The sequence below is a fragment of the Dipteris shenzhenensis genome, chromosome 9 (assembly GCF_047967505.1).
Source record: "Dipteris shenzhenensis isolate YYH24624 ecotype China chromosome 9, Dip_SZ_1.0, whole genome shotgun sequence".
Lineage (NCBI taxonomy): Eukaryota > Viridiplantae > Streptophyta > Polypodiopsida > Gleicheniales > Dipteridaceae > Dipteris > Dipteris shenzhenensis.
Window position 1 is genome coordinate 46,773,400 of NC_141604.1, and position 16,557 is coordinate 46,789,956.

Below are 16,557 nucleotides of genomic sequence, written 5' to 3' on the forward strand. Positions count from 1 at the left end.
CCCATCTGTGCACATCACGGCATGCCCTAAAAGTAGTTTTGCAATTGGCCACAACCGATCTTGCATATCCATGTGTGCGTGTGTGTGTGTAGATATACATATAGATATGCATACATACATACATACATACATACATGCATGCACTGCCCCCCCATACACACACATTTTCTAGTATGTACATAGTATACATGTAATAATTGTACTTATTTTCAAATAAAAATTGAAATAGAATACATGTAATATATTGTACTTATACATAGTATACATGTAATATGTTGTACTTGTTTTTTCAAATAAAAATTGAAATAGAATACAGATCGACTCTTCAATGCATTTCTACCACTAACTTGTCCTCTTTCTTTGATGTATGATGGTTTGATGATGAGGGTTGAAAATTGGAAGTTATAAATGTGATAGACAAATACTTCAAAGAATGATGCCAAATTTCATGTTATCATGGTTCCAATTATGTAACCATTACAAAAACATCGTGACACATCAATATTAGCCATACTCCACTAGCTAGCCCACTAAGCCAAAATGGGGCATTGGATGCAAATTTTTGACCTCATGTGCACCAACAATAAGCTTTGTACGGATTCATTGCTAAAACGTGGGTGTGACTTGTCGACAAAGTTATATTTTGGCCTTTGTTAACTTCGTGACTTTTCAAAACAAAGAAATACATTTTCAAGATCTTAAGAATGAATTACTCACCTAACATGCCCGTTTATAGATCAAGATAGGACCTTCTAGAAAAAGGTGTCTCATAACTTGCCAAGACTAAGGATGGTTTGAACCTTTGGATCGACTCCCTTGTTGATGTACTAACCATGATTCAAAAAGCTCCTTAAGGCACCCTTCTCCATATACATGGGTGTCAAACTAGCGTCTAAATGAAGATGCAAGGTTGCCCTTCAAGATAGATTCGGCCATCTTGATTCATAGGAAAGGGAGAAAGGCCTCCAAGAGGCCATTTGAAGAAGTCACGTTTTTCAAGGCAAGGGACTTAGGTGGGGTTGACACCATGTGCTTGGACAAGGAGGAAGAAAATGGAGGGGAGCATGGTTGTCGGGGAGGTCGTTCATACCACGCAGTAGCACCTGGTGATCATGATATAAGTAAAGGTAGCACCCCATTTCTACCTGAAAACGTGATTGGTTTAGTGGCCGAGGGAATAGTTAATGAGCAATTGGTAGAGGTTCCATCTCCAAGTAGCGTGTTTGCTGCCTTTTATTTTTGTTAGCACTGCCTTCGAGGCAGCGCTATAGTTACACTTTTGTAAAAAAGTGTCCCGTACAGTTTCTTCCCAAGTGGCCCCCTTCCATTTTGGTCTCTCTCTCTCTCCCTCACGTATGCACAGAGTCACACAGTTTGCAAATCATTAGAACTTTCCTATGCACGGGCTTCCATCATAGGTGTTGCAAAGTAATCATCCAATCATCTTGACAATTGTTCTCCTTTGACTGTACCCACTTGTTTTGCTTGCCGAAGGAGTACTCTCCACGTGTGGGCCCGTCCTTTAGCTTTGTTGGTGTGAGCGCGTTGCCGTCCTCGCATCTTTCCAACTTTGATCGTGAATTCTCTGCGACTTTGGACTCTCGACAATTCAGTAGAGGCCGATTTTAAAAGCTTCAGAGCATTTCTGTGTTTAAAAGCTTCAGAGCATTTCCATACCTCCTAGCCTTCAGAGCATTTCTAATATACCTTTACCTACCTTCAGAGGATTTTCATACCTCTAGAGAGCCTTTCATACCTTCAGCACCTATCAACCTCGCTCTCTCTCTTCCTTATACTCCCAATATGCTGCGTATTTCACTCCCCATTTACCTCTTCCTTCTAATAATTTCCTCCTCCCCCGCAGCTTTCTCGGATACCCAGTACGTCGTCGTTAACAACGCTCAGAATGAGGCCGGCGGGAGTAAGTTCGACCAGCTCATCGGATCACCCGGAGCTCAAAATATTCTTGCCTCCGCAAGTCAATTTATCCAAAACACTTTCTACGGAGGAGATCCCAGTATCCCCGAGAAGCAAGTCAACAAAGTGACCCTCTATGTGGACGACGTGCCTTCAAACGGTGCGGTGGCGATCACAGAGGGAGACGGTGTTGATCAGTCTGCTATACATCTAAGCGAGAGCTACGTGGGCAGCTTCAGCGGGGACGTTGTAACGGAGGTCAAAGGGGTGCTGTATCACGAAATGACCCATGTATGGCAATGGAACGGGCAGGGGACTGCGGACAGCGGGCTGATAGAAGGAATGGCCGATTACATTCGGCTGACGGCAGGGTTTGTTCCGCTTGATGGACACTGGGTGAAGCCTGGGCAGGGCAATGCGTGGAATCAAGGCTACGATGTCACGGCTTATTTTCTGCAATATTGCGAGAGCCTGAAGGCGGGGTTCGTGAGGAGCCTGAATGCCAAGCTAGCCACCGGGTGGGACGTTAGCTACTTTCAAGATTTGCTTGGGCAAACTGTGGACCAATTGTGGCAAAGCTACAAGCAAAAATATGGCATGTGAGTGGTCTTGCAAGCCATAATATGGGGCTTCAATCGAAACGATATGACATTTACTCTTTCACCATGCTGTCGGAACACTAATGTCAGAACTTGGCTTCCTCCTAAGAAATATGAATAAAACTTGGCCCCCTTCCATTTTATTCAGCATTGGACTCTAGATCCATGTGTCCATAAGTTTGCTCATTTATACTTCCCCTTTTCCTATAGTAAAAGCCCTTAATCTCAGGAAATCATTCCGCCATTAGTTGCCCATTTTCCTATTCTAAAGGCCCTTCATCTCAAAATATCAATCCACACATATCTTAATGTAAGGAGAGAAGCAATTGAACATACCTTTACTTTTCAATTTAAAAATTCAATCAATTTCTAAGGTGAAAATGTGACGTAGCTAAGGTTAAAGGGATAGCCTTGTTTTTAATTCTTACCCTTACAAATAAGAGGGGAGGGCCCCTCCCTCTCATGATAGAGGGAAATCCTCATTAGTTCCTCTCCTATTTACTTTTCCCCTTGCCTTTCCACCCCTCCAATAATGAATACATGTTCAAATTCTGTTCAATTAGGGGAATTTATCAATATTGTGTGATTTAAGCTTTTTTTTGTGTGTAATTTGAGCACAATTAATCGTGCGTAAGGATTCTCCCAGGTTCATATTAGAAGTAGATATCACTGTAACCCCCAAAGTGAACATTCTGAAGTTGGAGGGTTCAATTGAAGCTGGGATACAAGATTTGGGAGGACTTTCAAAGAAAAATGGAAGCTCTTATTGACGGCTACTTCTAGCAGAGAAGAATGGCAAAATTTTGTATTGTGTCACCGTGGAGAGATGCGCCTATTCTAACTGGTTTTTTAAACGTTTTCTCCTTATTCTAGCAAGCATTAGTGCTTAAATTTCATCAGCAGAAAGCTCACAGTATCATCCAACTATGACTAAGAGGGTTTTGAAAAATTGTCTCCCAACAGGTAGATTTTAAGCTAGATTGGCGAGCGAAGAATGAAGCAGCACGGCTGCTCATAGTAAAATTCCGTCAATCCCAATAGTGAAGAGGTGCGTCCTAGAGTGGGGAAACTGGATCCATAAGCATTTTGAAAGTTAACGGTTTGATCTAGAGAAATTGATGCTACAAGATTCAGGCAGAATTGGGAAAAATGGGAGAGATATGGAAGAAGGTTGAAGAAGATGATGAGGTGGCAGCCTAGGAGTCTAAAAGCTCAAGAAGGATCATGGCTCTGATACCAAATGTTAGAACATGGGGGAGAATAGATGCATTGTGGCAAGAGGAGTGAGAACACAAAAGATGTAGCAATGGGTGTTCTATTCATTGTGAGAGGGAAGTCCCTCTTTTATAGAAATAGAGAGAGGGTGTACTAAATCAATGGCACCTCTCCCACATCAGTGGAGGTAGCTCCTAAATCATAGGAACTCCACAATCATAGGCACCACTCCTTATGGGGGCCTTTGCATTACATCATCACCTCTGTCATGGCCTATGGCACTAAGTGTGCCTCTTCTACATACACACAGACAACCATATGACTGCTAGTGGATGCACACATGCTCCTAGCAAGCCCTTAATCACACATATCCCAACAAGAAGGATTGGCAACTGAAAATTAAAATTACTGAATGTGATAAACTTGAATACTTCAGAAAATGATACAAATTTTCATGCGATCATGGTTCCAATTATGTATCCATTATAGCAATACTATAGCTCAGTGTTCTCTTTAATTTGGTTTGCAACAGCTTGGATGTAGATAAATTGCATGGGTGCATCACCACCAGCCACACCCACCAATCGACCCACTAAGACAAAATGGGACACTGCATTAGATTTTAGGCCTCATGTGCACCATTTATAATCTAGGTAAGGCTGTATTGCTGTACAACATTTTTATCAAATTGCATGTGGCCCTCTCTTGACATTTTTCAAACCTTATCACTGAATCAGAGGGATAATGCTCTCTTTTATAAATCATGAAAGGACCTTCTAGGAAACGTTGCCTCATGACTTGTCAATAATAATGATGGTATGAACTTTAAGCTAAATGCAATCTTGGGTGTAGCCATTTTTGTGAGGTTTAGGGCATTTATATAAGTAACTTGCCTGACACATAAATTATGTATTTCCCAAACAAAATTATACAAACTTGGTCTCCAAGCAATATTGCGCATTCCAACCTCGAATGCAAGACAAAAACTTTATGAAATTAACATTTGGAATGAGACTGTTAAATCATAACAAGCGCTATGTTGCATGTGAAGCATGCATCTTAAATTTGTTCTACACATACATGCAGCCATGTAATCATGAAAAAGTATACTACTTGAGATTCCACTTAACCAAAGGACACACCTAATTAATAAATAATATTAATTGGTATGGTTTAAGGGAGCTCCAATATTTTGTGAATATCATGCACACCTATTCAAGGGCCTGCTCCATAACTTTTTCTTGATTTGTTTAAAACTAAAAATGATTAAAGAAATGGAATCCACACTTATGGTACTAATGCATGGTGCTCTTAAAACATTCATCTTTGGCCATTTTGGTGTCTTTATTCACCCTACAATGGATGAATTCGAAAATATTCAATTCATGCATATGTGAGATCTCTGAATAATCCAACACTACTTGTCATTTATCATTTCTTTTTTTCCTTGCACCTTCTTGCTATAAGACCCATAAGCATATCAAAGGTCATTGCATTTCATATTCCATAGCATTAAACACAATAGCATGCCCTTTGGCATGTTTTTTTAATAAAACAATTTAGGCTACATTATAATATCCAATTTGTTGACACATATCATCAAGGAGGGACCTGAAACATGGTAGCTAAAATTTCAAATGCCCTACATGGGCTTTCAAATCATCATGCCTCCTGATCTGGTAAGTATTATTTATATTAGAGTTGAAAAACTTACACCTAGTGAGTAGAACAACTCAGCCATTGCTAAGAGAAAAAGGTAAAGAAAGAGATTACATACAGATAATTTATAATAACTCAGTAATTTCTAAGAGCCTCATCAAGCAAAAATTGAACAAAAGAGATTACATATACATCCAAAGACGGTTTATAAAAACTAACAACTCAACAAATTGCTGAGAGACTCATGGAGCAAAAATTGAACAAAAGAGATTACATTTATAAGAACTTGACAATTGCTGAGAGCCTTAGAGCCTAAAAGTTTACATCATCGAGCAAAAATTTAAGAAAAGAGATTACATTTACATCCAAAGACAATTTATAAAAACTAACAGCTTGGCATTTGTTGAGAGCGTCATGGAGAAAATTTTGAACAAAAGAGATTACAGTTATAAAAAGTCAACAATTGCTGAGAGTCTTAGAGTCCAAAAGATTACCTTTGGTAAGGATAACCCCTTAGCCATTGTTGAGTGGTTATAAGCCTCGTCCAAATTTTTGGGGAGCCAATTAAGGAGACGATGGAGAGGCCCATGGCCATGCACAAATGCAGGACTTAGAATTTGGTCCCCACAAACAACACGACAAAACTCTGCTCTACAAATCCTTATCCATTCATTAATGTCTCCAAGGAATCCATAGGGCATAGCCATAAAGAGGCCACCTGTGTGCATGCCATCCAAAGTGGCAACATGGATATGTGGGGAGAATCAATGGAGATTATGAAGACATTCCACAAGAGTAGGCATTTTAAGTCCTGGGAGTGCAACACTATGACATTGTACGAGAAAGGAGACAAGATTGGGATCATGTTATATCAAGGGGGGGTAGTAATGAACTTAACTGTTTTTCCTATAGTTCTTGGCATAGTGAAAAGAGTGGGTGAGCAATGGAGCGGATAAGCAGGAGAGCAGATGAGTGGATGAGAGCTGGAGGAGGGAGTGTGGAGCAAGGTAGCCAATCAACAATGAATGAGAGCTAGAAAGGGATCATGGAGCAAAGTAGCCAAATCATGTTCTGGGACACGCTTAAATAATAATAGTGGCACTCTAATATTAATGAGCCACCTTATGTTAATCAAAAGTCAAGCCACCATGGTGACTGGAGGCTCAGTTGTGCCATCCAAATAATCATGAGCCATCTTAATAAACCACGTTAAATTAATCAAAATCCAAGCCAAGGTGAATGGAGGCCTAGTAGTGCCATCCAAATAATCATGAGACATCTTCAATTCATCAAAATTTGAGCTGCCAATTAGTCGCATGCTTGGCTGTCTGAGTAGTGTTGTATGTTGTAGACATTCTTTACCATGCAAAGCTTCATTAAAAGACCTTAAAACATAGGAAAATTTTTCCTTCTCGTAAAGTTGAGGACACCACGGTGACTAAGATTGCTTGTTTTGCCCCCAAAAAAACCACCACAATACAAGCCGTCCAATTATAGAATCATGAGCCACTATTTTATCTCTAGGGGCTGCACTAAACATAATTGAGAATTGTTTTGCCCCAAAAATAATCACATGCAAGCCCATGCAATCACATGACACCATGGTGTGATTGGTAATTAACTACACTAAACATAATCTAGATGTCCAAATAATCACGAAGGAGCTGCCATGATGGTGATTACTAATTAAGTGGCAATTTAATTGCATGCCAGACTAGATTGCTTGTTTTGACCCAAAAATAATCGTTGACATGCAAGACCATCCAATTATAAAATCATAAGCCACTATTTAATCTCATGCCACACGATGGTTGGTCATTAACTGCACTAAAAAATATTTTTCCCAAACATAATTGCATGCAAGTCTGACATGCAATCACATGCCGCCACGGTGATTGGTAGTTCATCAATGACTGCAAAATGTAGAACATATTGGACATTGATAAAGATGAAATGATAGAGCAATGAATGCAGAAAACCAGAGCATTTATGCAAGAGCTATAAAAGAGCTTCGAGACAAGAAAGGATGCATATCAGGTAGAGAGCAACCAGGGTGGAGGAGACAATGAGAATGTGTAATTTTTGAAGGATATGTACAATTACACTAGGGCTCTGCAAGAGCTTACCATGGCTCTTGAAAGTTTTAACAAGCATTCCTCCATCCTATCTGAAACCTAGTAAATAGTGGATCTCTTTGAACATGCCTACACAGAAGCTGCTATAGAATTTCACCAGGTTCAAGGGTAGCTGATAAAATCAGATACATCTATTGCATTGCTATTACAATGGGTGATAATCAAGAGGAGGTGCTATAGGATGATGTACGCACCCTCAGAATGAGGCAAGAGGAAATTAAGAAATAGCTTGCTAATGCACAGGGTCAGACTATGGTATTGATAGCTGCTGCAATAGTTAAAGCGAACGACTATCCCTTGAGATATGGTCACGGGTAAGAAGTGAACGGGTTGTCATCAGCACATCATAGATGAGTGCATGATACGATGGCACGAGCCATTGGGTACACTATATGTGAATCATCAAACTAGCTAATGCCAGTTTGAACCATGTTCTAAATAGCTTCCTCATAGCTTCTAAGACATTGTACAAGACTATTATGCTGGTAGGGGGCTAACATTCACTATTGTTGGAAAAAAGGCAATTGAATGCAAATTTGGCATCCCCTCGGCCATACACTTGCAACCACTATAGGCTTTTAGCCAATATCTATGGGTTGCAAGGTAGGTCATGTAGATCGCTAGGCTTAAGGAATTCTAACATAGGGATTTTGTTGGAAAGATAGTGGTAAATCACACCCATGCCATAAAATTATATACAATGGTGTGGTATGCAAGTGTTAGAATATCGGCATCATCCTCGAGGACAATGTCCCCATGAAAATATTCCATAGATGCGGTCACGCTTTGCATGTGTTTTACTTTGGGGTGTTTGTGAATGCAAACTCGTGTTGCAAAGAACCTGGTTGTGGTTGCCCATTGCCCACATCATGGAAAGATTAATCATGCCTACCTATTGCATCTATCTATAGCAAGAGATGAGATGCTATAGCAAAAATAACCAGATGGTTCTACCAGACAAAAAAAAAGAGCCTTGACCAACCCATTGAAAGAAGGAAGACTGAAGCAAAGAAGTCCAAGCTCAAGCCTAAAAAAGAAGGGCCGATCCCCCCAAGAAGGGAACCTAAAGGGAAGAAGTCCAAGCTCTAGCCTCAAGAAGAAGGGCCAATTATTCCAAGAAACAAAGCCCACGAGATTGAAGACCTCGGAACCTACTTCAAACTCAAGGGTGAATTCCTTGCTAAGGAGGAAGGAGCTCTCACATTCAAAAGTGCTTGTGTGACTTTTAGTTAGTGCAAGGTAGGTCAGAAAACTTCAGGTCATCTACACCAAGCCATGGGATCTAACCTGCTCATTTGAATTTTGGAGAGGTTGGGATAAAAACAACTATCCAATACAAAGAGTGAAGCTTTGGAGCCATATGATGGCCAATGATACTTACAAAATACAATGTCTCCACCAACCTCTCACTGTTGCTATCAAGTAGCTCCATGTGCTAGGGTCTCTCTTAAGCTCTTTCTTTGTAAAGCTCCTCATTTCCCGAGTCTCAATCTAAGAAGCAAGTATAGTATCCCATTGTTTGTTTCTAGTACCATGAAAATGATTTGGAAATATTATGAAATATGAAGCATATACAAAGGGTGTAGCTTACAAGGACTGAATTATTATATTACAAATTTATCCTCCAGTCTTTAAGTTTATGAATAGAAATCACACATCTCGGATCCTCTTTTGGTCAGAACTCCTTGTCTCCAAAAGGTCCAAGGCTATCATATTTCCTTTACAAGAAGCATAGTAATTATTTTCTTCACCCTAGGGCCTGGCTTGGGGAGTAATTCCTAATCCTTGTGCTCAAAAGGTAGGGGGTATATGGGAATACTCGTGAGGTGAAGGCACCTCGAATCTCTTTAGAAAGAATTATTATGTTTCTTCTCAAGGAACGTTGATAACCTTGGACTTTGTTGAGTCAGCGATTGTTGAGTATGTAGGACCGAAAGCAAAGTTAGGTTGTATGGTTATAGTTCATGAACTTAAATACTGGAGAATTTTTTTGTCTAGACACTTCAGTCACACGGTGAGCTACAACCTTCAAATACGTTTGGGATTGGAGCATTATCCATACCATTTTGCAAATCATTATCATAGCACTATGGTGATGAAATAATCTAGGAAGCATGGGAAACGAGACTTAGGATTCTATATCAATTGCTTGGAGGCAATATTTGATACATTTGTTAAAAAATTATTATACTCCCAAAAGCCTTTAGCAAGTATGAGGGTTTCATGCTTACATGATGCATCACGATGTCACATGATGTGGTTCATGATGATGTAACATGATACAATGCATGACGATGCTACATGATAGGATGCATAGGGCATATGTACAATCAGTTCCATGGAAATTTTAGAACGTAGTATCAAGAGCCTTAAAAGTGAGACTCAAAATTTTACTTTATTACATCAATATAACAAATTTATGTACAAAGAAATCATATCTATAAATAATTTATTTTCTATTACTACTCTCCAGCAAGGTTCATCTCTTCGATGGACCACATAGCCAACTAGTCACCCATCACAACCAAACACTTGGATTTGTCACATTTCATCTTCAAGTGTGAGACACTCCGATGGGTTTCCTTCCATCATGTTATGATCAATGTGTAACACAATGGATTGCAAAAGTGAATAGTTAGGCATGCGAACACCCAAATTGAAATATTTATCAGCATCAAACAAAACTACACCATTTTGGTGATAATCCAACCAAGGGAAAACACATCGGATTGTGGATTCCATCTCCCCTGTAGTGCAAAAAACCCATAACTTTGGTAGTACAAGCTAACATTGATCCCTCATTGATCTTGCTTATTTTGGAGAATCCATGGTGCCCAACCCTCATCACTCTCACCTTACAATTGCTTCATTTTTTTGAAGGCCTTCCTATGCTCCTATGAAATATCTTGTTCCATTCCCAATCAATGATTCTAACTAGACATGCACCATTTGAGGTAAAATCTAGCAAGATGTTGCTAGGGGGCAAGTTTGTATTGAACCATTGGGCTTTGATACAAGCGTGCTAGTCTAGCAAGGAGAACATGAATCAAATGGTGCACCTTGGTACAAAAGAATTTAATTCTCTACACCAAGTCTCCTCCATTGATTGCATCGTCGAGCTTGCCTTTTACTTGCGCGCTCAAAATTACTGCTCCCTTCAAGTGCACATCATGCTAGCATCCAGGAAAATTTGAGAAAGGCTCCCACTATTAAAGTATGTTGTAATGGTGTAGAGGGGTTGCTCAGCAACAACTCAAATGAGGATAGGGTGTGTTGTTGCATGGCCACCTCTCTTCATGCTTCTCATCTAATAGTCTCAACAACACCCTTATACCACTTACCAGCATACCATATGTGTTGTAATAGGCCGATCTGGCAGACAAACCCATACGGCTCGAGATCCAAACTTTTGACCGAACTAGATCTCTTTCTATGTGATAAATGTCACAAAAGTAACATTTCTTATGTGACTAGCTCGCTGTAGCTCTTGCGTGTCGGTTCCTTGCACTTTCCCTTTCAAGACGATCGTGCCTCCTTCCTCATCTTGCTTAGCTTACTCCTCCACCATCTAAAACATTAATGCTCACTTCTTCTTCCAACTCCAATCATGAGGATCTTCGTGTTAAATTGTAAGAATTTACTTTCATGCAAATCCCATATTGCATCCCATCATTTCATCTACGATGAACAAACATCATCGATAAATGACGGTCTTGTAGCAAATGATTCCCTGAACTGTGTGTAGACATTTCCAATGAGGGATTCAATCCAAATCAATGGACTCCCATTTTACAATGCTGACAAGCACACATCTACTTCTAGCAACCTCTTCATGTCCTCTATAGCCTTGCTTTTCAAATCATATAGTTTATATGTACTCTCTATTGTGGCGTCCACCTCTCTCAACAAAAATGCAATTTGTTTGCTCTAGCACTTGTTCTATAACACAAACCCTTTGCACTTCGAGCTAGTGTTACCTTGATTGGACTTCATCTTATAGAAAAATCAGTGTTGAAGTTTGAGAATTGCATATAATATTTGCATATACAAAATCCAAGTCACTGAATTCATGTATTTAACATGATACAGAATGCATGCAAAAGAAAAAAAATGACAAAACCACCTCCCTCTTCAAGAGAGTCCATGAACCTACACCTCAAGAGTAGTCTCATCTAGCCCCATGCCTTGTCAGTGTAAGGACTAAGAACCAATCCCTAGGCTAAGGCCTTTAAGAGAAGAGAGGAAATTTACCTCTCAAATCCAAAGCAACATAAAATTCCCAGGCGTGGTGAAAAGAGTGCTACTAGTAGCGGTATTCCATCATCATTGTTAATGGAGGCAAAGTACGCTACCGGTGGTAAAGTTAACATTACTACTTGTACTAGACCCTGTACCATCCACAAGAATGATAACGTCGGCCTTCTAATATCTTGCCAAGTCTACCACCACTGGTACAATCATCTTTATTGGCACTAGAACTCATTCTACTAATTGTAATTATTTATTTATTAGTGTTGCCCCCAAAAAAAACCACCACTGGTACAATCATCTTTATTGGCACTAGAACTCATTGCTTGTTTTGCCCCCAAAAAAACCACCACAATGCAAGCCGTCCAATTATAGAATCATGAGCCACTATTTTATCTCTCGATGTTGCACTAAACATAATTGAGAATTGTTTTGCCCCAAAAATAATCACATGCAAGCCCATGCAATCACATGACACCATGGTGTGACTGGTAACTAACTACACTAAACATAATCTCGATGTCCAAATAATCACGAAGGAGCTGCCATGATGGTGATTACTAATTAAGTGGCAATTTAATTGCATGCCAGACTAGATTGCTTGTTTTGACCCAAAAATAATCGTTGACATGCAAGACCATCCAATTATAAAATCATAAGCCGCTATTTAATCTCATGCCACACGATGGTTGGTCATTAACTGCACTAAAAAATATTTTTCCCAAACATAATTGCATGCAAGTCTGACATGCAATCACATGCCGCCACGGTGATTGGTAGTTCATCAATGACTGCAAAATGTAGAACATATTGGACATTGATAAAGATGAAATGATAGAGCAATGAATGCAGAAAACCAGAGCATTTATGCAAGAGCTATGAAAGAGCTTCGAGACAAGAAAGGATGCATATCAGGTAGAGAGCAACCAGGGTGGAGGAGACAATGAGAATGTGTAATTTTTGAAGGATATGTACAATTACACTAGGGCTCTGCAAGAGCTTACCATGGCTCTTGAAAGTTTTAACAAGCATTCCTCCATCCTATTTGAAACCTAGTAAATAGTGGATCTCTTTGAACATGCCTACACAGAAGCTACTATAGAATTTCACCAGGTTCAAGGGTAGCTGATAAAATCAGATACATCTATTGCATTGCTATTGCAATGGGTGAGAATCAAGAGAAGGTGCTATAGGATGATGTACGCACCCTCAGAATGAGGCCGGAGGAAATTAAGAAATAGCTTGCTAATGCACAGGGTTAGACTATGGTATTGATAGCTGCTGCAATAGTTAAAGCGAACGACTATCCCTTGAGATATGGTAGGGTAAGAAGCGAACGGGTTGTCATCAGCACATCATAGATGAGTGCATGATACGATGGCACGAGCCATTGGGTACACTACATGTGACTCATCAAACTAGCTAATGCCAGTTTGAACCATGTTCTAAATAACTTCTAAGACATTGTACAAGACTATTATGCTGGTAGGGGGCTAACATTCACTATTGAGGTAGGTCATGTAGATCGCTAGGCTTAAGGAGTTCTAACATAGGGATTTTGTTGGAAAGATAGTGGATTCTTGGATAAATCGCACCCATGCCATAAAATTATATACAATGGTGTGGTATGCGAGTGTTAGAATATCGGCATCATCCTCGAGGACAATGTCCCCATGAAAATATTCCATAGATACGGTCACGCTCTGCATGTGTTTTACTTTGGGGTGTTTGTGAATGCAAACTCGTGTTGCAAAGAACCTGGTTGTGGTTGCCCATTGCACACATCATGGAAAGATTAATCATGCCTACCTATTGCATCTATCTATAGTAAGAGATTAGATGCTATAGCAAAAATAGCCAGATGGTTCTACCAGACAAAAAAAAAGAGCCTTGACCAACCCATTGAAAGAAGGAAGACTGAAGCAAAGAAGTCCAAGCTCAAGCCTAAAAAAGAAGGGCCGATCCCCCCCAAGAAGGGAACCTGAAGGGAAGAAGTCCAAGCTCTAGCCTCAAGAAGAAGGGCCAATTATTCCAAGAAACAAAGCCCACGAGATTGAAGACCTCGGAACCTACTTCAAACTCAAGGGTGAATTCCTTGCTAAGGAGGAAGGAGCTCTCACATTCAATAGTGCTTGTGTGACTTTTAGTTAGTGCAAGGTAGGTCAGAAAACTTCAGGTCATCTACACCAAGCCCTGGGATCTAACCTGCTCATTTGAATTTTGGAGAGGTTGGGATAAAAACAACTATCCAATACAAAGAGTGAAGCTTCAGAGCCATATGATGGCCAATGATACTTACAAAATACAATGTCTCCACCAACCTCTCACTGTTGCTATCAAGTAGCTCCATGTGCTAGGGTCTCTCTTAAGCTCTTTCTTTGTAAAGCTCCTCATTTGCCGAGTCTCAATCTAAGAAGCAAGTATAGTATCCCATTGTTTGTTTCCCATGCCTTAGTACCATGAAAATGATTTGGAAATATTATGAAATATGAAGCATATACAAAGGGTGTAGCTTACAAGGACTGAATTATTATATTACAAATTTATCCTCCAGTCTTTAAGTTTATGAATAGAAATCACACATCCCGGATCCTCTTTTGGTCATAACTCCTTGTCTCCAAAAGGTCCAAGGCTATCATATTTCCTTTACAAGAAGCATAGTAATTATTTCCTTCACCCCAGGGCCTGTCTTGGGGAGTAATTCCTAATCCTTGTGCTCAAAAGGTAGGGGGTATATGGGAATACTCATGAGGTGAAGGCACCTCGAATCTCTTTAGAAAGAATTATTATGTTTCTTCTCAAGGAACGTTGATAACCTTGGACTTTGTTGAGTCAGCAATTGTCGAGTATGTAGGACCGAAAGCAAAGTTAGGTTGTATGGTTATAGTTCATGAACTTAAATACTGGAGAATTTTTTTGTCTAGACACTTCAGTCACACGGTGAGCTACAACCTTCAAATATGTTTGGGATTGGAGCATTATCCATACCATTTTGCAAATCATTATCATAGCACTATGGTGATGAAATAATCTTGGAAGCATGGGAAACGAGACTTAGGATTCTATATCAATTGCTTGGAGGCAATATTTGATACATTTGGCAAAAAATTATTATACTCCCAAAAGCCTTTAGCAAGTATGAGGGTTTCATGCTTACATGATGCCTCACGATGTCACATGATGTGGTTCATGATGATGTAACATGATACAATGCATGACGATGCTACATGATAGGATGCATAGGGCATATGTACAATCAGTTCCATGGAAATTTTAGAACGTAGTATCAAGAGCCTTAAAAGTGAGACTCAAAATTTTACTTTATTACATCACTATAACAAATTTATGTACAAAGAAATCATATCTATAAATAATTTATTTTCTATTACTACTCTCCAGCAAGGTTCATCTCTTCGATGGACCACATAGCCAACTAGTCACCCATCACAACCAAACACTTGGATTTGTCACATTTCATCTTCAAGTGTGAGACACTCCAATGGGTTTCCTTCCATCATGTTATGAGCAATGCGTAACACAATGGATTGCAAAAGTGAATAGTTAGGCATGCGAACACCCAAATTGAAATATTTATCAGCATCAAACAAAACTACACCATTTTGGTGATAATCCAACCAAGGGAAAACACATCGGATTGTGGATTCCATCTCCCCTGTAGTGCAAAAACCCATAACTTTGGTAGTACAAGCTAACATTGATCCCTCATTGATCTTGCTTATTTTGGAGAATCCATGGTGCCCAACCCTCATCACTCTCATCTTACAATTGCTTCATTTTTTTGAAGGCCTTCCTATGCTCCTATGAAATATCTTGTGCCATTCCTAATCAATGATTCTAACTAGACATGCACCATTTGAGGTAAAATCTAGCAAGATGTTGCTAGGGGGCAAGTTTGTACTGAACCATTGGGCTTGATACAAGCGTGCTAGTCTAGCAAGGAGAACATGAATCAAATGGTGCACCTTGGTACAAAAGAATTTAATTCTCTACACCAAGTCTCCTCCATTGATTGCATCGTCAAGCTTGGCTTTTACTTGCGCCCTCAAAATTACTCCTCCCTTCAAGTGCACATCATGGTAGCATCAAGGAAAATTTGAGAAAGGCTCCCACTATTGAAGTATGTTGTAATGGTGTAGAGGGGTTGCTCAGCAACAACTCAAATGAGGATAGGGTGTGTTGTTGCATGGCCACCTCTCTTCATGCTTCTCATCTAATAGTCTCAACAACACCCTTATACCACTTACTAGCATACCATATGTGTTGTAATAGGCCGATCTGGCAGACAAACCCATATGGCTCGAGATCCAAACTTTTGACCGAACTAGATCTCTTTCTATGTGATAAATGTCACAAAAGTAACATTTCTTATGTGACTAGCTCGCTGTAGCTCTTGCGTGTCGCTTCCCTGCACTTTCCCTTTCAAGACGGTCGTGCCTCCTTCCTCATCTTGATTAGCTCACTCCTCCACCATCTAAAACATTAATGCTCACTTCTTCTTCCAACTCCAATCATGAGGATCTTTGTGTTAAATTGTAAGAATTTACTTTCATGCAAATCCCATATTGCATCCCATCATTCCATCTACGATGAACAAACATCATCGATAAATGACGGTCTTGTAGCAAATGATTCCCTAAACTGTGTGTAGACATTTCCAATGAGGGATTCAATCCAAAGCAATGGACTCCCATTTTACAATGCTGACAAGCACACATCTAATTCTAGCAACCTCTTCACGTCCTCTATAGCCTTGCTTTTCAAAT

The 16,557-nt window shown here is 39.8% G+C and overlaps 1 protein-coding gene across 1 annotated transcript; it reads left to right on the plus strand.

Moving 5' to 3' along the window:
- Positions 1 to 1,732: 1,732 nt before the first annotated feature.
- On the plus strand, positions 1,733 to 2,589 carry LOC147898738 (uncharacterized). Its single transcript, XM_087379699.1, has one exon. The coding sequence runs from the start codon at positions 1,804 to 1,806 to the stop codon at positions 2,518 to 2,520; it is 717 nt and encodes a 238-aa protein (XP_087235825.1). The 5' UTR covers positions 1,733 to 1,803; the 3' UTR covers positions 2,521 to 2,589.
- Positions 2,590 to 16,557: the final 13,968 nt, after the last annotated feature.